The sequence below is a fragment of the Sorghum bicolor genome, chromosome 4, assembly GCF_000003195.3.
Source record: "Sorghum bicolor cultivar BTx623 chromosome 4, Sorghum_bicolor_NCBIv3, whole genome shotgun sequence".
NCBI classification, from domain to species: Eukaryota; Viridiplantae; Streptophyta; class Magnoliopsida; order Poales; family Poaceae; genus Sorghum; species Sorghum bicolor.
Window position 1 is genome coordinate 2673802 of NC_012873.2, and position 24464 is coordinate 2698265.

General features: G+C 40.5%; 4 protein-coding genes, 1 long non-coding RNA gene and 1 pseudogene across 5 annotated transcripts; 5 read left to right on the forward strand and 1 right to left on the reverse strand.

Annotated features, from left to right (window-relative positions):
• On the forward strand, window positions 55–7801 carry LOC8069941 (myb-binding protein 1A-like protein). The gene is made up of 8 exons (XM_021459653.1): window positions 55–737; window positions 835–960; window positions 1047–1244; window positions 3282–3509; window positions 3677–4819; window positions 5460–5819; window positions 5978–6455; window positions 6807–7801. Exons 1-8 carry the CDS (start codon window positions 213–215, stop codon window positions 7565–7567), a joined length of 3819 nt encoding a protein of 1272 aa, XP_021315328.1. The 5' UTR covers window positions 55–212; the 3' UTR covers window positions 7568–7801.
• Window positions 10479–13347, forward strand: LOC110434596. Its single transcript, XM_021458939.1, has 4 exons — window positions 10479–10909; window positions 11000–11116; window positions 11199–11318; window positions 11730–13347. Exons 1-4 carry the CDS (start codon window positions 10479–10481, stop codon window positions 11947–11949), a joined length of 888 nt encoding a protein of 295 aa, XP_021314614.1. The 3' UTR covers window positions 11950–13347.
• On the forward strand, window positions 15018–17350 carry LOC8057529 (annotated as a pseudogene).
• On the forward strand, window positions 19946–21042 carry LOC110434461. The gene is made up of 4 exons (XM_021458547.1): window positions 19946–20000; window positions 20110–20275; window positions 20376–20586; window positions 20692–21042. Exons 1-4 carry the CDS (start codon window positions 19948–19950, stop codon window positions 20769–20771), a joined length of 510 nt encoding a protein of 169 aa, XP_021314222.1. The 5' UTR covers window positions 19946–19947; the 3' UTR covers window positions 20772–21042.
• Window positions 20308–20779, reverse strand: LOC110434462. Its single transcript, XR_002451971.1, has 2 exons — window positions 20688–20779; window positions 20308–20601 (listed from the first exon to the last, which is right to left on the reverse strand). It is a non-coding gene; the product is annotated as an uncharacterized LOC110434462 (long non-coding RNA).
• Window positions 22172–24415, forward strand: LOC8057530. The gene is made up of 5 exons (XM_002451453.2): window positions 22172–22294; window positions 22468–22683; window positions 23052–23172; window positions 23559–23776; window positions 23914–24415. The coding sequence occupies exons 1-5, from the start codon at window positions 22172–22174 to the stop codon at window positions 24304–24306; spliced, it is 1071 nt and encodes a 356-aa protein (XP_002451498.2). The 3' UTR covers window positions 24307–24415.

Here is a 24464-nt window from a genome sequence, read left to right on the forward strand (position 1 = left end):
AATTGTAGGAGCCACCACCGTCTTCGCATATCGCAGATAAATAGAAAAAAAATAAGCGAAAAAAAAATACAAAGACGAGAAAGAAAAACCCTAACCCTAGGCAAGGGCCTTCCCCGCCGTCTCGTGCCGGCCATAAACCCCAGCCGTCTCTCCGCGGCTCCGCCCTGCCCCTCCGCCTCGATTCTGTTAAGCATCCCGGCGAGGGAGCTCCGATGGCCGGAAAAAAGCGGACCCAGACTGACCTCGCAGTTCCGGAGGCTGTGCCTGCCTCGGACAATACCCGGAACGAGGTCGCAGCCGCGGAGGCACCGGCGAAGAAGAAGAAGCTGGCCATGGAGCGGAAGAAGGAGAGGAAGGAGCTGGACAAGGAGCGCCACCGCCAGTCTGCCGAATCCACCGCTGCCAAGGCCCAGCCGCCGGCCGCGGAGGCTGCGGCTCCAGCGAATCCCCCGCCTGCTCCGGTCGCTGTGGGGCCGGGGCTGCATATGAACGTGTTCAGGGACCTGGCATCACCAGAGGCATCGGTGAGAGAGGCTGCGGCGGAGGCGCTAGTGGTGGAGCTCCGGCAAGTGCAGAAGGCGTACGAGAAGAGCGCGCGGAAGGGGGAGAGTGAAGCTGGCGATGGGGACAGTGCCTCACAGATGGAGGCTGAGAAGGACGACGGACTGGATAACTGCGCCCCATCAGCGCGGTATGCCATCCGGCGGCTTATTCGCGGTATCTCTTCTTCTAGAGAGGTAGAAAATGCTTTCCATGAGTTCAGGACGAGCTTAGTTTGAGCTGGATGATGTCACGATCTGCTTTACTACATTAACTTTGGCAATTTGTTTGCAGTATGCAAGGCAAGGATTTGCATTGGGTCTTGCTGCTGTGCTCGAATCGATTCGGGCAATCAAGGTTGAATCGATTATGAAGTTGATCCCAAATTTATTGGAATATTCATCTTCTATGAAGGGACCGGTAAATTGAAAAACTACTGTCACTACTCATTATTGCTACCTAGACCTTTATTCATATTTTGATGGCAACTTACTTTTCTTTTTTAGGAAGCTAAGGACAATCTTTTGGGGCGCCTGTTTGGATTTGGAGCAATTGTGAGGTCTGGTCGTGTTTCACGACAGTGGACACGTGACAAAAGCTCACCCATTGTTAAGGAATTTGTGAGTTTGGTTGTAGAACTCGGTGGCAAGAAACGATATTTGATGGAGCCTGCAGTTGCTGTGATTCTGGATTTAGTCAGGAAGGTACATCTCTCAAGCACACACTGACACATGATATGCTTTTATTATAATGTGATGCATATAATATTAGGATTACGCAAGTTAATACAAACTGCAGCTGTGTTGTTAGTCCGTGCTAATTTGACATTTAACATTGAAAGTGTACACTTCCTGTTGGTTGTTGCTGTATATTAAAATAGTACATTTGGAAATAGTCCACGTATTCTATCTCTTTCTTTTGATTCATGCTATCTTAGGGCAGCTCCAGTGTACGATTTGATTTTGGTGCTGAGGTGGATTTCAAAGTTCGCATGCTGATTATGGACTTATGGTTCATGTGTAGTAGTGTGGGGATTAGCTGGTGGGGACCATAACGGAATAGAAAAAAAAAGGAAAGTATGTGCTGCTTTCCCTTCAACACTCATGCAAGGACGGTAGTGGTACTTCCGCGCAGATAAGCTGACTTTTTTACTTGCTCGGTTCGAACTGTAGGGAAGAGTCAATTTAAATAATCAATTTGCTTGATTCGGCTGCTCTAGTGTTGGAATCAAACCATACTTGTTTCCTCTCTCCTCACGGTTTGTTTTTTAGCACACTTTAGCTGCTCTTAGTGCAACAAGTCTCATACTGTTCATTAAATCACTGGCAGGTTCAATCGCACATTAGATCCTTGATTTAAACAATTCTGATTATTTTACAGTGGTTACTGAATCTTGCTTGGTTAATGAGCAAGAAAACATTGATGGTTGTTTGAAGAATGAAATAGGTTCGGCGATTGATTTCACTAACGTGGATTTGTGCCACTGCCAATGATAGAGACAAGCGGTTTTTATACATTTGTCATTGTTATCAATGTCATATTGTGTGTTCCCTCCATTCTTTTATATATGACGTTACATTAATTAGTGCAATTGTGATCTAACCAGCTTATATAAAAAAGAATGGATAGAGTAGCATTAGCAACATAATTGCAGACTTGAAGCAAATAATTTTGTTGAACTTTATTTCTCTACGAATAAGAGTTGTGGTTTTACCCTATCCATCTGATTAGAATGCTAATTTTTCACTTGAACATGACATTTCATGTCCTGGTGCCACTGTTGGAGGTGTCCAAATATTTCCAAAAGCAAAAAGAATCATGATGCGGGAAAATAAAATTAAAGAGACTGTGAAGTAAGGGCCCATGCGCAAAACAATCGAGATAAATAAAATGCTACTATCGTACTACCTCTGTTGTTTTATACTTGTGTTGACATCGACATGGTCTTGAATTATACTAGGAGAATACCCTGCGCGTTGCTGCGGGGATTCTGATAATTTAAAAAGAATTTAGACTATTTATATTTATTATAGTTATATGAATGAAACTATCTTAAATTAATTTTGGTGAATGGTTTGACATCGATGTGGACAGCTAAATGCATGTTAGTGAATGAAGAGCACTATCATAATTACATGTGCTAGTTGGCTATAGTTGTGAGTTCTAGTGGATCGTTGATGTGGATAGCTTGCATGTTGGGAGAAATCTCTAGTGGGGTTTAGCTTTATAAGAGTGTAGGATAGGATAGGATTTGGCCATTACCCTCTTCTCAAGCATTTCTTGTTGAAAATGTTAACTTTTGAAGTATTTTTCATGAAAAATCTGCTAATATTTTTTTTTTCATATAAGACTGTTATATACAGTCCCTTGATCCTAACATTAACTTTAACGATTTATTATATTTAAAAATCTTGCTGTAATAGATATTTCTTTGTCGCACCTTACTTTACAATACATTTTTTGTTGGTAAGATCATTGTATCCTTATCACGAGTTACCTTTTAGTTGCCTTTTTCTAGTGGGTATTATTGTGACCAGATGTTATGCCTCCTAGATTAGTAAATAGCTCTATATAAGTCTAGGTTATGGCAGTTGTGGCGTTAGCATTGTATTAATTAATTATGTGGAAGTTGCAACATCATGCAAAAAGGGGATTATGAACTAGATGTCATGCATTTGCAGTGGTACATTTGTACTAGTACCATTATGTTTATTTGGTATCCGCTAACCTCTCTGTTGCAGCTGCCTGATGAAGCCATACTATCTGAGGTTCTTGAAGCTCCTGGTGTTCAAGATTGGTTCAACAAAGCTGCTGATGTTGGAGATCCAGATGCACTCTTTCTAGCTTTGAAGTTGCAAGAGAGAACTTATGTCCAGAAGGAGATATTTGGGAAGCTCCTGCCTCATCCATTCAGCTCTGACAATTTTTTTGCAGAAGAACATCTTAAATCCATTGCTGCTTGTTTCAAGGTATTATTCTCAGTAATAGTATAAATGAACATAAGAATTTCAAATTGTGTTACCACCAAAACTCATCCAGGTGTTTTTGTAATTGTTGTTTCTCATTTTTTTATCAGATTGTCCTATGTCATGTGTCATTTGGTTGCTGATCCTTTGGTTTGATTGAACTTGTGCAGGAATCTGCCTTTTGTCTTCCTCGTATTCATAGTTTATGGCTTGTCATTACAGACATGCTTGTTCGAGAAGCAGCATCTCAGCATGATATTAATACCAGTTCTGGCAAGAAGCACAAAAAAAATAAGAAAGCCAGCTCCTGTGAGGATGACCTAAGGAATCTTCGTAATTTCTGTGAGGTTGTAATTGAAGGATCTTTGCTGCTCTCATCTCATGACAGAAAGCATTTAGCATTTAGTATACTTCTTAGCCTCCTCCCAAAATTGTCTCCTTCAGCTATCCAACTAGTTCTGTCCAGCAAAGTTGTTCATGGTTTGATGGATATTTTGTCAAATGAATCTTCATGGTTGTATAATGCCGGAAAACATTTTCTGAAAGAGTTAGTGAGTGTAGCAAGTCATGACAATGATCGGTGTGCTGCTGTCATTATCAACTTACAGAAATACAGTGGTGGAAGATTTGACTCCATGACAAAAACAAAAATTGTTAAAGAGCTGGTTGGCAAATTCCATAATGTTGAAGATTGTTTGTATCTTGTGCAAAATTTGATGGCCCTATTCGTGGATGAAGAATCTGTTACAGATGAGCCATCTGATCAAAGTCAGACAACTGATGAGAATTCAGAAATTGGCCCAAGTGAAGAGCAGGAACTTCTTGGCCAAGGGAATACTGATCTTCTGAAGAGCTGGGTGGTGAATACAATTTCTTGTGTTCTAAAAAATTTAAAGCTTACATCTAAAGGGAATTCAGATTCTGAAATGGCTAAGTGCATTGAAGAAAAGTTTCAAGTTCAGACAGAAATATTAAAATTCCTTGCAGTTCAAGGTCTGTTCTCAGCATCTTTAGGAACTGAGGTTACATCATTTGAGTTGCAAGAGAAGTTCAAATGGCCAAAGAATCCCATATCCACATCACTACGTAAGGAATGCATAGAACAACTTCAATTCTTGCTGGAAGATGCACAAAAGGATGAAGCTTTACATGTTCCTAGTGAGGTCAAATCCAACGACTTAGGCTACTACCTTATGCGTTTCATTAACACCGTATGCAACATCCCCTCAGTCACCCTCTTCAGGACTTTGAGTGGCAACGATGATAACGCGTTCAAGAAATTGATGGCTGTAGAATCAATGCTTTTCCATGAGGTTTGTAATTGTTTGTGTTCTAGCTTATTAACAAGCTATGTTTTGTGTTTTCCTTTTCTTGTTGGGTTACAAGACGGCCTTGCTAAGTAGATTTTTACTTTAGGGATCACAAATGATCTGCCTGATTTTGTACATGCTTGTCCATACTAAAAATGTCTATTCTGTTATCTGGTAGAATGAATTGTAAAGTAGTTTCTAAGATTCATTCAGTGCTGTCAATGATTATACCCTCTGAGTACAGATTTACTGCTGTTAAGATGGATAGTCTAACTATGCGAGTATGTAGGACTTCGCTTGAACATACTAAAACAAAAGCACATGTTGAAGCTGTATTGTTACAGTTGATATGCATCTTGCTTTCTGAAACAATCTAATCACTAAGCACGAAATGATCTTTTTCAACACAGTAAGACTTAATTGTGCAGCTTCACCAAGTTGGAGTAGTATTTTTTTTCTTTAATTATCCGGCAGTTGAACTATGGATTGTGTGATTGAATGTGTTCTTTTGTGTTTCTTACTTAAATGGGGTGAAAAATAGAAGAAGAGCTGATGCTTATTTATTTAGAACTAATGGTGCATGCTTTTACCAATATTTCCTCTCTGGTTGCCATCTAATTTCTATGGTTTCTCGTGTGAGTAGGAGAGAAAAATTGGTCCTGGATTGGAGTCTGCTAAGATGCATGCAATGCGTTATCTCCTTATCCAGTTACTGCTACAAGTTCTTCTGCATCCAGATGAGTATTGGGAGGCCGCAGTTGATGTGACTATATGTTGCAAGAAATCCTTTCCTGCCATTGCTCAAGGTGATAATTCCAGTGCACAAGAATCCGCTGAACACGGTTCACAGGAGTCTGATGAGGATGGGTCTAAGGAATCTGACGAGGATGTTTCAGAGGATCCCAATGAGGAAGTGTCACTAGAGTTTATGGATGTTCTTGTCCAGACTTTCCTCTCTGTTTTGCCTCATGCATCTGGACCTGTGTGTTTCACAATTGAACAGGCAAGCATACTCAGCTGTAATCTTATGGACTGATAGTGTTGAGGAATCTATGCTAATAATACCTGGGATATGCACATGCAGTCTTATCTTTATTATTATGTGTAATGCCCTTATGTAAAATATAACTGATGTGTTATATCTTTTCTTTGAAACAACAGGTTTTTCGTGTGTTCTGTGATGATATTACAGAAACTGGTCTCCTTGATATGTTGAGGGTCGTGAAGATAGATTTGAAAGGCCGTCGTCAAACAGATAGTGATGACGAAGATGATGGTCGTGTTGATATTGAAGATGATGATGAAACTGTAATGGAAGATGAAGAGGTTGGGGAAATTGATGATGTTACAGATGATGAAGATGATTCTAGTGATGAAGGTGATGTGGATGAAGATGATTTCAACAAAGCAGCCCCGAATGAGACAAAAGGTGGAGATAAAGCAGAATCTACTAAAGATGGGGATGATTCAGATGATTCAGATGGCATGGATGATGATGCTATGTTCCGTATTGATCCTTACATTGCAAGGATATTCAAGGAGCGCAATCTTCCTGGTAGTGAGACTAAGCAATCTCAACTTATGCGATTCAAGCTTCGTGTGCTTACGTTACTTGATATATATCTTCAGAGGAATCCAGGTATATTCCATTTAGCCCTTACTACCTACAGTTTTCTGTCTAGATGATAAATGAAAGATTTACTTATAAGTCCGTAATGATCTTTTTGCAATTCTTGTGATATTTTCTAAAGCAATACTATCTTCTAATGTTGTTTCAAAGAGTTGTGTTGACATTCTTTTTACCGAGTTAGAGAACTGTTTGAAGGACTGTGATTGATTATGTAATTTATATAGAATTATAGCCTAGAGATATTAAAAATAGTACTTGCAGTGGTCATATTAAAAATAGTACTTGCAGTTGTCATCGAATTACATTATGCAAATTCTGCTCTATTGTTTCTTATACAACCTTTATGTTCCACCTCTACAGGGAAAGCAATGGTGCTGGAGGTGTATTCTTTCTTAATGCAAGCTTTTGTAAAATCACATGGTGCTGATAGTACTGAACAGTTCAGGCAACGTATTGCTGGCATACTGCAGAGGAGGGTATTCAAAGGGAATGAGTATCCAGAAGGCGATGTTGTTGAATTTGGTAAACTTGAAAGCTTGTTGGAGAAAGCTCTGAGGTTGGCATCACGCTCAAGATATAACACAGTTGCTTCTGTAGCACAGAACGCTACATTTTGGATTCTGAAGATCATCAACTCGATGAATTGTTCTGAACAGGAACTTGCAAGTGTGATTGATAAGTTCCGTTCTATCTTGAATGATTACGACAGGAAGAAATCACGGCTGAAGCTTGGTTTTGTGAAGGAGGTTGCTAAGAGGAATCCTTGGATAGGGCATGAGCTTTTTGGTTTTGTTCTGCAGAGGACCGAGAACACGAAAGCTCAATATCGGAGAAATCAAATGCTGGAGTTGGTGGACTACATACTGAAATCATGGGCCGGTGATGCATCAGAGGTGTTTTTGAACCATTTGGCTCAGTTGTGCGGGTTGATACAAGAAGCTCTTTCAGCTGTTCCTGAAAACAAGTCGCGCCGCAAGGAAGTACGGAATTTTTGCACTGGAATCTTGCAAACGGTGTTGAAGCTTGATCTCAAAGAACAGTTCCAGAACGCATTGAGTCCTGAAGCGTATTCCCTCTGCGAGGCCAAACTAGGAACTGCGTTTGCCACCTTCAAAAAATGATTCTGCGGGACAAGTAAATTCATTTCAGCACAGGCCGTGGCTTTAGAAGTTTTATAAGAATTAGTTTTGGTTGTAGTTTTTGAACTCTATGAGTAGGATCAATCAGATTACTGTGTACTTGTGCCAGACTATTAGCCGCCAGGCATACACGAGGTGCTTGGGCCCTTATTGGAAACAAATTATTTATGGTGTTGAGAAAAATGATGAAATACGTCGGTCTTGAGATGACATCAAGTGTTTGATGCAACAATCCTGTTTTAAAAAACGTAGCATTGTTTTTTTTAGGGCGTGTTTGTATGGCCTACTTCACCCTGTATGCAAGGCCGTAGAAAGCTTCCATTGTAGGGGCTATGTTTCAACCATAGGAGGGGCGCACGCGGCCTTTCTGCTAGCTGAAGAACTCTTAGAGCACATGAACTAGTTTCTAGTTTAGGTATGTTTAGGGCTGCTTCACCATTTCTGCTCTACCAACTTCATCTTGAAGTAGTTTTACAAAAATTCTGAGTTTTGAGGAGTTCTTCACGTGCTTCATGAAGTTCCCTCCTCTCCTATGGGCCTCCACGTGGGCGGTTCGCCGGTCACAACCCTCTGCCCCTGTGGCTTCCCTCCTCTCCGATGGCGTGGTTGTGCGTCCGCCTTCCTTTTCGACTCCACGTCACTGGTATGCATGAGTTGTTCTAATTTGTCTGAACACAGAGCCTTCGATCATGAGTCCAAGTAGCATATGAGATAAGTACGGCATGACCCAATACATATTGTATTCGGACTAAGTCTATTCGCTGGTCTAAAAAGTCATTTCTGAAAATATTGTTCGCTGATTTATTGTGAGAGAAAAACACTGTTTGCTGACAGAAAAAAGTACGACTTATAAGACAAGCGAACGGAAGTCTATATTTATCATCATGAGACACATATTAATTGTTCTAACTTCTATGACTATGTATTACATTTCTAGGATGTATATGGGACACAGAGGATATGTGTGCAATTTCGAAAAGAAACTCTCTATTATCCGAGTAGTTAGAAAGAGATCAGACCATCCAAATGGGGATAAACTTTTTGCTCCTTAAGGAGCTCTATTTTTTTGTTTATCTTCCCCTAACTAACTAGGTGAATGCGGAAATTGTCTGTGTCTAGAGCTAGGAATTCTAAAATTGTAGTTATGAATTATGGAAACTGTAGTTATAAATTATGTTAATTAATGACAGAAAAGAATAGATCAAAATCTACAACAATAATATTATACTAAAGCATATTATATATATACTTACATGAAGTCCAACAGAATTAGATTTTTTATTTTATGATTTTTCTATGATTTACTACATTTCTTAAAAGATTTAGCTAAAATAAATAAAAAAGAAAAAACTGCTTTTGAAATTGCTTATAACTAGTCCAGGGGAGGTAAAACGGACGGTCTCAAAAGTTGTAGGAAATGATTTATCTGGTTTGAGAGTTACTCCTAGAGAAAAAGCGGACAAAAGTGGACTGTTTCCAAATAACTAGCAAATATGCCCGTGCGTTGCAACGGGAGAAAAACATCAAATGATCATAAAAAGTGATGACATAATGTTACATATCTATTTATATTTATCTTTTTTATAAAAATTAAAGTCCATAATTTATTTTATTGATAACCATGACATCTATGGTATGAGATAGTTAATATTTACAATATTATGTAGCTTGAAGACATATTTATTTAATAATAAAATAGTATTATATTAAAACATGAGAAGTTTGTTGCTAGCTTTATTTTTTTATTTAGATTAGGATTCCTATAAAATATGATATATCAGTTAGATATATGTAGATTATTGTACTGTGTAATCTCAAAAAAAAACACATGGGCTTATGAAGTGTCATATGATATAACAACACATCGTGCAAAGGTAGTGGAAGCATCTTTTTTATATTTTTACATACTTAAATTGATGCTAAACTATTTAGCAAGCATAAATTTAGGTAAATTAGTAAATCAGTGAGATATGCAGGAATGGTGCTAAAACTTTTACCACAAATCAAGCGTCACATTAAATAGGCTACCATAAAATTTTTATAATAATTGGAGCAAGATAACTACAATTTCAATTTTACACTAAAAAACATAGGCAAGCATCTTCAGTAAAAAAAATATACTAAAATTTGTGATATTTTTTCTTTACTACATGGATCTGCATATGTGGAACTGAACAAATTTTGGTTTGTAATTTTTAGATTTTTCTATGAATTTCTACGCATTTATTAATTTTCAGCCGATATAAAGAATAAAAGAAAAGTAAATTAATAGGACAAACACTTTGCACCTATTTTTTGTTTAATGTATGGATCAACATATGTAGAGCTGAATAAAATTTGTTTTGTAATTTTTAGATTTTCTATGAATTACTACGCATTTATTAATTTTCAGCTAAATTAAAGAATAAAAGAAAAGAAAATTAATAGAATATAGGAAATTTTGTATTGGGAACCCTGAAAAAAATTTATTTCTTTTTACTTTTCTACGAGCGGACGGTAGAAGCCAGCGATCCGTGCTGTAAAAGAAGATTTTGCATTGGAAACCTTAGAAAATATTCTATTTTTTTTTCTCCTCCAAGCTTTAAACGGATCCAGAGACCGACTGAAATTTTCACAGTAGGTATATAGATATAGATTATGGTGGTCGGTGCTTGACTTGGTGCCACCGGTCCGACCCTAGAAGCACCCCCTCTCTCTCTCTCTGGCCCAGGAAGACAGCCCAGGTGGCGCTTCCACTCATGGGCCCGTGCTCAAAGCAGCAGCTGGCCCACACGCCACGCGCCCACTTGCCTGGGCCATGCTACACTGCCGAGCAACCGCGGCACCTCACTGCAGCCCGAAAAAAAAAAGGTGGGTCAGGCCTTTTTCCAGTTCAAGCTCCGCCCAGCACCAGATGCTCGGAAATTTCAGCAGCAGTCCCCTTTTTCGTGTCGCCCTAGTCGTGCCCGGCCTATTTGGCCATGTATTTATAGCCTGCCTCATCAATAGACAAAGGAAAAACCCCGCAGCCAGAAACGCCAGCCGGCCCGACGCCCGGTGCTCCCGACTCCTCTCCGCGCGGCGCGACCAGGCGCGAGGCGGAATCCGACTCTCCCCAGGTCGGCCGGCCGGCCGGCCCCAGACACCTGACGACCGACGCCGACGGAGGAAGACCACCGGCGGCCGTCCATACTCCGTGCCGCCTCCGCAAGTCTCCGTCTCTTCGTTCTGCAGTCCGCAGTCCGCCCCCCGCCCCCGCCACCCGGCGGCCGTCCATTGTTGCAGCATGTCTGGAGATTCAGAGCGCAGAGCTGCTTCCATGACGCACACGCCATCTCCTATTTCGTAAGTTTATAATATCTTGATCATCCTGTTTTCATTATGTTTCCTTTTAGGTCTTCATCACCACACGAATTTTAATCTGAATTGTTGCAGTATGTCTTCTGGAGATGTTCATTCATTGTTGTCGTCGCAACCGCTCCATGCCATTGATGTGGGTGTCCAACCCCAACACCAAGAGTCAGGAGAATCAGAATCCGAATTGGATATTAGGTACCTCAACACTTCACATAACTGTCATTGCTATTGCTTATATGGTTTTGATTACTTATCTTTGATATTCTCAACGTACTAGCCCTCCTCGCATCACCATCCTCCCTGTTCCAGAGGAGGAACCTGACTCTCCTACTTATCTAACTGGTCCTACCTCACCTGGTTCACCACGTGCAACTTCTGTCAGAGTGAATGCTTCAGAGTAAAATCTCTCCAATCTCCTATGCCCACGTGATACTACTCATGCAATTTTTTTTAGAGTGTTTTTAATATTTAATAAGGTGCCCCCCATATTATAATATTTATGTTATGTTTGGCCTAAGATTTTATTAGCTAACTAAATACATTTGAAGATTTCAGTAGTAGTTGTTAGTACTTAGTAGCAGTTGTTTTGTGGATAGTTATCCTAAGTCAATGGATGATTTTTTTTTCTTGCGGTGTTGTCTTTTAGAAAATAGTTTATGATTTATGAGCATTGCTATTCGCAAGGTGACTGCACACATAGGCCCCAACACAACTCAATTGTAACATGATGAATTAGAATATATTCTATGAAAAAAGTTATCACAACAATTTGTTTTCACAACAATCTTAACCTTTTGATCAAATATAGGTCACCCAAAGACTCTCCAAATGATGATGAGGATGAATACTTCAATTATCTAGTTGACAAATCCGTCTCTGTAGCTGCAAATGTTTGCAGTTCTACATCGTCAGATGATGAACCGGACTACAAGGAAGAACAATATGCTCTGTGTGCAAAAAGAACCCTAGAGTATTACAACAATGATGACAACAACAAGGTGTTTGCATCATTTAAATTTAATGTATGATATTATCAAAAGTGAATAGGGATAGAAAGTTTGGTTCTGCAGGTTGTGTTGTAAATTAGGCTAGCTCTGTCTTTTGATTGCTTATCATTAGCATGTATTGATACCATGCTAAAGTTCTGATTTTCCATAACTGGGCTAACTCTAGAGGGTTAGGAATAATGGGCCTAGCCTCATGGGCCTAATACTCATATACTCTAACACACTCATCCTTTTGACCATGCCTTCCTTGTCAATAGGATATAGCCTGATGTTGTTGCGGCCCATATTGCCTAGTAGTTGAGAATTGGTAGCATGGGTGGTATGGCCCTTAGTTGGTTAGAGTAAGGGTCTGTTTGGATCCATTTGCACTAAAAATTAGCTAGCTAATAATGTAGTTGTTATTTTTTGTTAGCCAATTTTTATTAGGGGGTCATTTGGATCCACATGCTAATAAGTGGTTGGATATCAGGTTCCACATGCTAATAAGTGGTTGGATATCGGGTTGAAGGTACATATAAACTATTAGCACTTGTTAGCAACTCCAAACCTGCTAATGGAACTAATAATTTACTGCTCCCTAGCTAATAATGAGCAGGTTTAGTAGGTCTGTTTTTAACTGCTAATTTTTTTAGTGCTAATGGATTCAAACAGGCCCTAACATGTATTTGTAGTCTGACATGTATGTATTTGTATGGGGAGCAAAAGGCCAGCTCACTTCTTGTTCAACATCAGTAGCATCGAGTGTTTGTACTCTCTCTTTCTCTATCCAGTTATGTGTGCACGCGCGTGCTTGTGGTGAGGGAAAGCACCTGCTGGGAGCGTGCTGCCTGGGTTCTGTGGTCAGCAATTAGAGAAGAGTTACAAGAAAGCTAAAAAGGCCAGATTTATAAGTGACTCTTATAAGTGACTCTTATTTCTCTTATGTCATTATAGGATTTTTGAACTAGACCTTGGGACTTTTTTTTAATTAAAGAAATAACTTGACCTTGGGTTGTGGTTACAACTTCGGTAGAAATGATGGGTGGTATTGGATAATAAGGGACACTTGGGATGTGAAACTTTTTTTTGTGGCAGCTAAGATGGCAAGCTGGCACAAAGTTAAAAACATTCCTTAGTTTTGAAATTTCCATTCAATTAAATAAGTAATCGATTATCATTTGGTCGCAGAAACATACTAAACATGAGCATGGACAATTATCTCACTACTTAAAAAATTGATGCGGTCTTACCAGAGTTCTGCACCACGTATTTCTAGAGAACTTATTATGTGCCTTTTGTAGTATTCTAGCTCAAAGCTTAGTCAGACAAGATAACATTTGTATGTGCCTAGCAATCTTGGTAAATATGGAATCACAAATACATAGCACATATTTGTTCACAAGCTGCTTACACTCAACTCATAAGTCATAACTTAATGTATCATCAAAATTTTGTTGTTACATTCATAAAATGTTGCAATGTAATAGTATTTTAGTTTTAATTAAGTTACTTTGATTTCTAATATAATATTCTTTTACCCTTCGTTAAATGTTTTGTTTGTTGTAAGCTAATTGTTGCACTTCACTAATTTCTTCTTTCCCTTGAACACTTCAGGTCAATATGAGTTAATATCTACCACCATGTGTAATGATATGTTGATTAGTGAGGGCTGTTTTAGTCATGTGAACTTCACAGCAAAAGGCAATCAAGGGAATGCAAAGGAGCTTTTCTTTGCGGAGCTACGTTGGGACCATGGCACCCCTGTACCAACCTGTGTGATTTGTTTCAAGGAGAATAAGAAAATTGGTTAGTTCTGATTCTGAACCATAAAATTCACAAGTTTGTGTTTTATTGGAATTGCAAGTGATTACAATTTATTTACTTTTTAGGTGGGCTTCGTGACAGCAAATATGATACATTCTATTTGGAGGGTTTGCCTATTGATACGCAACATTGTTATGCTTGCGATCGACGGCTTAAGCACCCAAGGAATGGTGAGCTATATGGTATCGGTCACGTTGCCATGAGCAAACATTATTGGGATTCGGGAATGGTCTAAGCACTTGGACAGTACTAGTTTGGTCAGCTTATCATGAGGGCACCCTTGGAGGGTATCTCGAGTCTAGTGTCGTAGCCGTGTCATAAACATATACAATTATTACTATAATATAAACAGCTAAATGGCTATGTAATGAAGTACTAATTGAGTTCGTATGTGTTGCCATGAGCTGTGTCTTAGTGAAATATCGACACATCTGTAATGCTATAAACAACTAAGTTGCAGAGATTTCTGTAGTGCTATATTTGATTCAGTTAATTTTTGTAAGTTATTCTTGAAGTATGCATCAAATTTGCGTGTATCCATGTTCATGGTTATTGCTCTTCTATTATAATAAGAAAACCTACTTGGCCATATGAAGTATCCTACACAACAAAACCGAAAGCATCCTGCACAACAAAACGGCAAAATAGGCATATTCATCCTTAAACTCTCATCCTTAAACGGCAAAACAACTCCTTAAAATGCAAATGAAACTCTCTTTGACACTGGCTTTATCTCCCCCGGTCGGTTCTGCTCTCCCGGCTCCTCTTTCTCGTCTCTTCATCCAACTCATTACGGCAACAAGCTTGGTGTAAGGTGCGTATAGATTTGCGAAGTTAGGGTTTTTGCCGAATTGGATATGGATTTATGTGTTTTTTTTTGGTTCAGCATACCTCGTGAAAAAAATCATAGCACTTCGCATGAACATACTAAAACAAAAGCACATGCATTGAAGCTGTATCATTACAGTTGATATGCATCTTGCTTTCTGAAACAATCTAATCACTAAGCACGAAATGATCTTTTTCAACACAGTAAGACTTAATTGTGCAGCTTCAGCAAGTTGGAGCAGTATTTTTTTCTTTAATTATCCGGCAGTTGAACTATGGAGTGTGTGATTGAATGTGTTCTTTTGTGTTTCTTACTTAAATGGGGTGAAAAATAGAAGAAGAGCTGATGCTTATTTATTTAGAACTAATGGTGCATGCTTTTACCAATATTTCCTCTCTGGTTGCCATCTAATTTCTATGGTTTCTTGTGTGAGTAGGAGAGAAAAATTGGTCCTGGATTGGAGTCTGCTAAGATGCATGCAATGCGTTATCTCCTTATCCAGTTACTACTACAAGTTCTTCTGCATCCAGATGAGTATTGGGAGGCCGCAGTTGATGTGACTATATGTTGCAAGAAATCCTTTCCTACCATTGCACAAGGTGATAATTCCAGTGCACAAGAATCCGCTGAACACGGTTCACAGGAGTCTGATGAGGATGGGTCTAAGGAATCTGACGAGGATGTTTCAGAGGATCCCAATGAGGAAGTGTCACTAGAGTTTATGGATGTTCTTGTCCAGACTTTCCTCTCTGTTTTGCTTCATGCATCTGGACCTGTGTGTTTCACAATTGAACAGGCAAGCATACTCAGCTGTAATCTTATGGACTGATAGTGTTGAGGAATCTATGCTAATAATACCTGGGATATTCACATGGAGTCTTATCTTTATTATTTTGTGTAATGCCCTTATGTAAAATATAACTGATGTGTTATATCTTTTCTTTGAAACAACAGGTTTTTCGTGTGTTCTGTGATGATATTACAGAAACTGGTCTCCTTGATATGTTGAGGGTCGTGAAGATAGATTTGAAAGGCCGTCGCCAAACAGATAGTGATGACGAAGATGATGGTCGTGTTGATATTGAAGATGATGATGAAACTGTAATGGAAGATGAAGAGGTTGGGGAAATTGATGATGTTACAGATGATGAAGATGATTCTAGTGATGAAGGTGATGTGGATCAAGATGATTTCAACAAAGCAGTCCCGAATGAGACAAAAGGTGGAGATATAGCAGAATCTACTAAAGATGTGGATGATTCAGATGATTCAGATGGCATGGATGATGATGCTATGTTCCGTATTGATCCTTACATTGCAAGGATATTCAAGGAGCGCAATCTTCCTGGTAGTGAGACTAAGCAATCTCAACTTATGCGATTAAGCTTCGTGTGCTTACATTACTTGATATATATCTTCAGAGGAATCCAGGTATATTCCATTTAGCCCTTACTACCTACAGTTTTCTGTCTAGATGATAAATGAAAGATTTACTTATAAGTCCGTAATGATCTTTTTGCAATTCTTGTGATATTTTTTAAAGCAATACTATCTTCTAATGTTGTTTCAAAGAGTTGTGTCGATATTCTTTTTACCAGGTTAGAGAACTGTTTGAAGGACTGCGATTGATTATGTAATTTATATAGAATTATAGCCTAGAGATATTAAAAATAGTACTTGCAGTGGTCATATTAAAAATAGTACTTGCAGTTGTCATCGAATTACATTATGCAACTTCTGCTCTATTGTTTCTTACAACCTTTATGTTCCACCTCTACAGGGAAAGCAATGGTGCTGGAGGTGTATTCTTTCTTAATGCAAGCTTTTGTAAAATCACATGGTGCTGATGGTACTGAACAGTTCAGGCAACGTATTGCTGGCATACTGCAGAGGAGGGTATTCAAAGGGAATGAGTATCCAGAAGGCGGTGTCGTTGAATTTGGTAAACTTGAAAGCTTGTTGGAGAAAGCTCTGAGGTTGGCATCACGCTCAAGATATAACACAGTTGCTTCTGTAGCACAGAATGCTACATTTTGGATTCTGAAGATCATCAACTCAATGAATTGTTCTGAACAGGAACTTGCAAGTGTGATTGATAAGTTCCATTCTATCTTGAATGATTACGACAGGAAGAAATCACGGCTGAAGCTTGGTTTTTCGAAGGAGGTTGCTAAGAGGAATCCTTGGATAGGGCAGGAGCTTTTTGGTTTTGTTCTGCAGAGGACCGAGAACACGAAAGCTCAATATCGGAGAAATCAAATGCTGGAGTTAGTGGACTACATACTGAAATCATGGGCCGGTGATGCATCAGAGGTGTTTTTGAACCATTTGGCTCAGTTGTGCGGGTTGATACAAGAAGCTCTTTCAGCTGTTCCTGAAAACAAGTCGCGCCGCAAGGAAGTACAGAATTTTTGCACTGGAATCCTGCAAACGGTGTTGAAGCTTGATCTCAAAGAACAGTTCCAGAACGCGTTGAGTCCTGAAGCTTATTCCCTCTGCGAGGCCAAACTAGGAACTGCGTTTGCCACCTTCAAAAAATGATTCTGCGAGGCCAAACCGTGGCTCCTTAGAGTTTTATAAGAATTAGTTCTGCTTGTAATTTTTTAGCTACGTGAGAGTAGGCTCAATCAAATTACTGTGTACTTGTGCTAGACTATTAGCCGCCAGGAAGCATGCATGTACAAGTTGCGTGGGCTCTTGTTGGATACAAAATATTTTGGTGGTGTTGAGAAAAACTGTCTCAAATGGATGCAATTATAGAACAGTGCTATATTAAATTATTTCAACTTTGATCAGTTTTGTATAAAAAATACTAATATTTATCATACTATAACTATCATTGTATTTGCCGTGAAACATATTTTTACAGACGTTAATGTCATTAAACATATTTTTACAATATACTTTCTCCGTTTGAGATAGCAATAGATAGCAATTCTCGCATATTGAGGTGACAAGTGCTTTTGAGTTTAGGCTTTGTTTAGATTCAAAAACCTTAGTATTTTGATACTATAGCACTTTCATTTCAATTTAATAATTATTGTTCAGTCATAAACTATTTAGGCTTAAAAGATTTATCTCGTAAATTATAGGCAAATTATGTAATTAGTTACTTTTTATTTATATTTAATACTTTATGCATGTGCCACAATATTTGAAGTGATGGAGAATTTTAAAAAGTTTTTGGATTTTGGGGTGAATTAAATAAGGCTTTAACCTATTTTTTACGAGAAAATAGTAACATATATAATACAGAATAAGTATCATAGATTATTTATAAAACATACGTTTATAATTAAAAAATTTGTAGACATAAGTATCAATACTATTTATTGTAAATTTAGTTAAATTTGAACTATTTTCACGAGCACGAATACCATAGCTATATTGTTTTGTGGACGGAGGTAGCATTAATTTAAAGCAAAAATTATTAATATTCTTATTATATAAAGACATTAGACATTTCAAGTGCGAATGCATCCAGCATGGAATAGAGTAGTCCCGTGGCTTTGCAAAATAGTTTGGTCTTAAAAGGACACGAAGTGTTTAATGCAACTATTCTTGTTTTAATAAACAGGAATTGGTGTCTTTTTGGACTTTTTTTTATTTACTATAGATATGTACTCGTGCCTTGTACGGGGGTCGTAATTTTCTTTTGTCCACATTTACTGTAAAGGATTTGATTATTCTTAGAAAAAAAGTTAAAACTAATAAACTCTTTTGTACGAGGAATCTTCAAATAATTCATGCGTATGCCAATTCTTTTGTTCCAGATCGAGTACGGACATTGAGTCTCTTACTATCAGCACATGCTGATTTATATTTCTGAGTTTGGAGCTGACAATTTTTAGGCTTTTCAGACTAATAACTTTGGAGCAGGGGTGCCTATATTTGAGTTTTACATGTCCTTGGGCTTTTTAAGATTTATTTATATTTCACATGCAGTGACACACGGTTACAAAGTTTGAATTATAATTTTTAGATTTAATTTCGGTTTTTTTTTTTTTGTTGTAGATTTTGTAAGTTTGAGTTAACTTGTGCATTGTTTGGGGAAAGGAAGGAGCTAACAAAACACTTTGTATTGGAAACCCTGAAATCTATAGAAATCTTGACATCAACTTTTACTATTCATTCAATGTTCATATTCCTTTGAATTTTTTCACCTGGAACCCTCTACTTTTCTCAATTCTTGCTATGAGCTCCTTGCTGCGGCATTAGCTCGCCCAACCCACGTACGCTTGGTTGGAACGGTCCCTCGCTCCCTGCCGCCGTGGCCCTAGACAGCCGCGCGCATCGCTCTCGCCCACTGCCTCCATGGCCACGGCGTTGGAGAGCGTAGCGGAGTTCAGCTGGGACCTCATCCAAGTTCCCCGTTGCGCAGGTCCTCTTGGCGGATCGAGTTCAACACATGACGACCTCCGATCCGAGCTTCAAGTGATCGTAGACGGACAACTTAAGTGCTTGTGTTTCTGCATATGCCCAAGGCCGTATAGAGCGGCCTGAGCCTGAGCCTGAGCCGCATGCTTCCAGTCTCTCTCCCGTAACGAAATTCAAATACTCTCGCACAGGGCCACCGGCCACCACCCGCAAACGGGAACCCTTTCTATATAAACCCCGAGCGCGGGTCACCGCCGTACCTCCACCGTCGCGCTCCTCCCGCCCTGTTGTTTTTCCGCCCCGCCTCCCTCCATCGAGCGGCACCCACCCTCCGTCGTCGCGCGGTTGCTCTCCGCTCGCCTCCCTCCGCCGGCGAGCGCACCCACCCTCCGTCGTCGCGCGGTTGCTCTCCGCCCGCCTCCCTAGCTCTCCGTCGAGCGCACCACCCTCCGTCGCCGCACGGTTGCTCTCCGCCCGCCTCCCTCTCCGTCGTCGCGGTCGCGGTAACTCCCTCCGTCGCGGACTCGCGGTTCTGCTCCGCCCGCCTCTCTCCGTCCAGTGTACCTCCTACGTGCGGCGCGGCATCCTCCAGCAGCGACGCGTTCCGCCGCCCAACCTTTCCCGGCTGTCTCTCCGTTGCGATCGGCTTCTCTGCGTCCGTCGCCGTCGAGAGGTACTTGTTGTTTTTTAAGGCAAAACGACGGGCCAATTGGCCGCATATTGTTAATAAATGCAATGTGTTTTTCGGGGGTTGCAGCAGATTTGGGAGAGAAATTTTAGATCACATTGGATAATCTGTCACCCCAGCGCGCGTGGGTTTTGCGTGCGTGGTGCAGCCGCGAAATGCTTAGTTCTGTTGCGAAATGAATCCAGTTTTTGATTTGCACCGATTTCACAATTCGGACTAGATAGGGCTGTGAGAGTTTATTGTGTGTTCAATTGCCTGCTAGTACCTAGCTAATTAACTAGAAATTTACTTCTGCAACATTTTAACTCCAGAGCAGCTAAAAATGGCACAAGTTGGTGGGTCTGGGAGTGGTCAGAACAATGAGACCGAGGACAGGTAACACATACTAGAGTGCACCATGCATCTTATATGAAATGTTGATATAGTAGTTTTTCTTAAAAGGATTTACGAAAGAAATTTTGGTGCGTTATTCATCCGCTTGTAGGTCCTACTTTGGGCAGCTGACAGAGCGTTTTTTGTCCAAGTACGGCACTTGGAGAGAAGAGGACCATATACCGCAGACCAAACAGGAGTATGATGCCAGGCTTGGGACAAGCCAGACAGGAACCTGCGCAAGACTGGGCGCACTGTATTTTGAGATGCAAAATCAGGTGCGTACCTTCTTGCATAATATGCAACGACCTTTTTGTTTCATGTTTAGAAGCTTAACCAAGACACGCATAATACATGTATGCGTGTACCGTGATGCAGGGTGTGCGGCTCTCGGAAGTGAGAGGCATCGACAGTCATGTGTTCGAGCAGAAGTGGTTGTCTCCGGATAACGACAGGTGGCTGTGTTTTCACTCAAATTTCAGCGCCTGCTTCGACGGTGAGAAAGACATCAGATACTTCTTCGCCGAACTTACTGGGATCAAGGGCCCCCAGCTTGTCACAAGATGTGTGAGGCTCTCCAAGTCCTCAGGTACGGCCAGGAGTACTTTGGTGTACATGTCCATAAAAATAATAAGGGTAATATGCTAATATAGTAAATGATGTATGTGACTGAATGATGTGTATCCGTACACAGGTTATTCCGTGGGCAACTGCAGGTTTTGCACAGGTTTATGGCATCCTTCAGGGGTCAACTTCCTCGGTTGCAGCAAGTGACGCCTGCCGGATTGCCCAGAGTCTTTCATCCGCGCGGCACCACAAAACAGAGCAGGAAAAACACCCTTGATTTTCTGAGAGGTCAAGAACACAAAATATTCTTAATATTTTTTTCTTGAGCCATTGATGTCTGCAATTTAGAAAGCTGGGTAATAAACACATTCAAATTTGTATCAATAGCAATTGTGACAGAGTGTTCAAGAAATCAAAAGGCAATGGCATAAGGTTGAGCTGATAACTTGAAATAGAAACCTAACCTTCAATTCTTCAATATTTTCCCCCAAAGTAGTAAGATAGTGCCTCTTTGTTTGCTCGTTGATAGACAGCAATTGTTTCTAGAACAGTTCCATCTTCTGTTTCTTCATGCAACTGTAATGTCAGCGCAAGCACATATACACTTAGGCCTTGTTTGGATGTTGTCGTATTCGCTTCAATCCATGTGTGTTGGTGTGGATTGGGATGGAATTTAGTTCAAGTTCCACTCCAATCCACCTCAACCCATGTGGATCGGTGTGAATCCGACTACATCCAAACAAGGCCTTAGACTATTCTAACAGGATGATAGTCACACGAACAAAGCATAATAAACATGCTTACATAGGAAAAGAGAACACAGCCACTCACAAATTATGAACAAATTCCATTGAGTTGCACAACTACAGCGCGTGCGAGGAAAAGAGAACATATAATATTTCTCTCAAGCAGAGAGAAAGTTTACCTCTAATTTTGGAAAAAAAACAGGCAAAAGGAAAACAAATCAGATTTGCGTCTCCAAATCATCCTATGCAATATGTAATTAACTCAATTGTGTTAGATCTATCCGCGCTTAACATCTATCCTTTTACTGATAATGAACAACCTCTATTTTCTTATGTCAGATAGTGGAGAGAAACTTTAGTAAAAAAAAAAAATCGAAACAATGCATATATAGTCATCCTCAAATCAAGTCTCTGTTCACAGCATGTACTCTCTAGAAGCAAAGCAAAAGCAATTGTACAATGAACAATATTGAATAAAGCTTTTTTTTTTCTTCTTTAACATTCATTGATCCTAAAAAGGCAAAGGAAATTAAACGTGAGTGTGCTCACCAGAGGAAGGATGCAGGTTGGTGCTGAACGGGAGTTAAGCCGGACCTTGGATCAACGGTGTTCTGGGCATGGCCAACGATGGTGGTGACGATCGATCTGTTGCTTCTTGTGGGCAGCGAATTGGGCGCTCCTCCTTGTTGTGCGTCCTGGCCGTAAAGACCACCGACACCAGCTAGGCCTTGTACCTTCCTTTAGCCCAGACAGAGGCCTCACCGGTCACCGTACCGGTGGCAGGCGACGGCAAGAACATCCATGAATGTTCCCCCACCCGCGCGCTATATATATATCGCTTCTTCTCTAAATAAATAAAACATGGCGGCCATCGCTTCTTCTTCCCTCAATAGAACAACATCCGGCCGTCTCCATGACTCCATGGAGGATCCGTCGTCCACCTCCACGAACGCCACGGATTCAGCCTCCGGCCATGCAAACGCTGTAAATAATCTTCATCAGTCAGATTCGTCTACCACTGTACGAACGAGGAAGGCATGGGGGCTGCCACACCGGCCACCACCTGCACATCAAGGCCGTGGACCGGGCAGATCCAGGACCCAGGCCCTAGTCGTTGGCCCACGAATCCCTCGTACAGTACCCATGTATAAGTCAAGGCCCAACACCAGAACCCTTTCGGTCTTCCTTCTCCTTTGTGTCACTCATCACGGCCGCCGCCGCACGAGAGAAGCCCCTCCCGCACGAGGACACTGCGCCGCCCGCCCGTGGCGCCGCCCGCCGGCCTCCCTCCGCGGCTCCAGGAGGCCTCGCTCCGCACCTCCGCGGCCTCCCTCCGCTCCCCTTCGAGCCAATCCTGGATCCGCCAGTGCGAGGTGCGTCGTTGAAATACAAACAACAGGCAACTGGTCGCTGTGGGTGGGGTGGTGGCGATGAATAATAGTAACTCGTTGCATTAGCCAAGTGCGTCCCCTTTTCTTGTGACCATGGCATAGTGCATCATGTGGAGCTTGTTGTGCCCTTTTCTTTTGAGATACTGCTCTGCCTGGCTGGCAAGCCATTGACTTCGTGCCAATTCCAGCTTTATAGCGGTCCACTTCCTTATATTCAATATTGGGTGATGTTTAAGAGACATAGCATGCCATCATTGACTGTTGTTGTTCTACTGCAAAAACAGAGTTCTAAATATTATCATCTCTCAATCTTATTGATCAAAGATACTACTGCTACATTTATGTTCCAGTTTTCAAGTATGTCAGCCATTTCGGAGTATAGTGAAGCTCGTGAGAGGTGGACGTGGAGGAATCAGGTTATGAATGATGGGACAACCAGGATTTTGTCAAATCTACGGGTTCAACTAACTTGTATGCAGTCAATTTTGTTTGTATCCTTTCTTAGATCGCACACTGTATTTGCACACCATGATTGATCAATGGAAATTCATTGCATGTGCATCCTATTCTTCCTTCCATGTTTCATGGTATCACGAGTCTTTCGTGTCCTGTGACCTTGCCTTCTGCTCTTCTTCATCTCTCCCCATGGTGCTCTCTAAGGATGATCAACACAACCTAGAGAGTTATTACTAGTGTGCACAATTTATAACTTGTTCTGTTAGATGCAAAATGTCCTAATAAAAATAGATATGAAGTATCTCTTTAGTTTAGATTACATCACAAAGCTACCTTAGGAACTTTTCTCTTCAGAAAAAATATAATAACCATTTCGTTTGACATACCAAATTAAATTGCAGCTGCCTGCGCTTACTTTGCTCTGGTGACAACATTGGAATCTAATTTAAGGGTTCAATTGCAAAGGAGTGCTACTCTTTCCATTCGTCAGCTGATGAACCAGTATGATGAAGCAAAAATCAGTCTCAGCCTGCCTGAAGAAACCAAAATGGTGACACTTTTGCAAATGATAAAAGATCATGGCATATTTGAGAAGGGGCAATATACTGCTATTCAGAAGGTATAAAATCTTAACTTGTTGAACCCTCCCTTTCTTGTTCGTTTTGATTTGCAAAGCGTGCTAGTTGTTAGTCTTAGTTTTCTTTAATTGAACTTATTCATTTTAATTGATATAGGCTGTTTGTTGCATGATTCTAGGGTACTCTTAGAGAGGCAGATGCTCGGAGGTATAAAATTGCCAAATGGTATGCGTACAGTTTGAACGAACTTGAGCATATCAGACATGCCATGTATCAACTACGCAAGGGAGGCCCGCTTGTTGCTGTTATTAATATCAGTGAGAACTATCGTGAATGCAAAGATTCAGGTTTCATCTACCGGTATGATCCTAATAACCCTGTGAAGAAAAACTCTGGAGTTATAGAGACCCATGCAGTCAGCGTAGTTTCTTTTGCAGTAGAGGCTAAGGTCCCATGTCTAGAGTGTCAAGATTCGCGTGGTCCGGAGTTTGGTAGGGGAGGCTTCTTAGTAGTTGACATCACATCTGTGGTAGAGCTTTACAGTATTAAGATGAACATGTCCAGTAGCTAGATGTGAACTTGTGTAGCGGATCATGTCAGATGGGACCAAACAGCATGTTAGTGTCATTCAGTGTGACAAGCAGCGCCACAAATAAACCTTGTGTATGGTACTTGGGTTCTTTTGGGCGATGCTTTTAAGTTCCGTACAAGTGATGATATTTTCAAGTT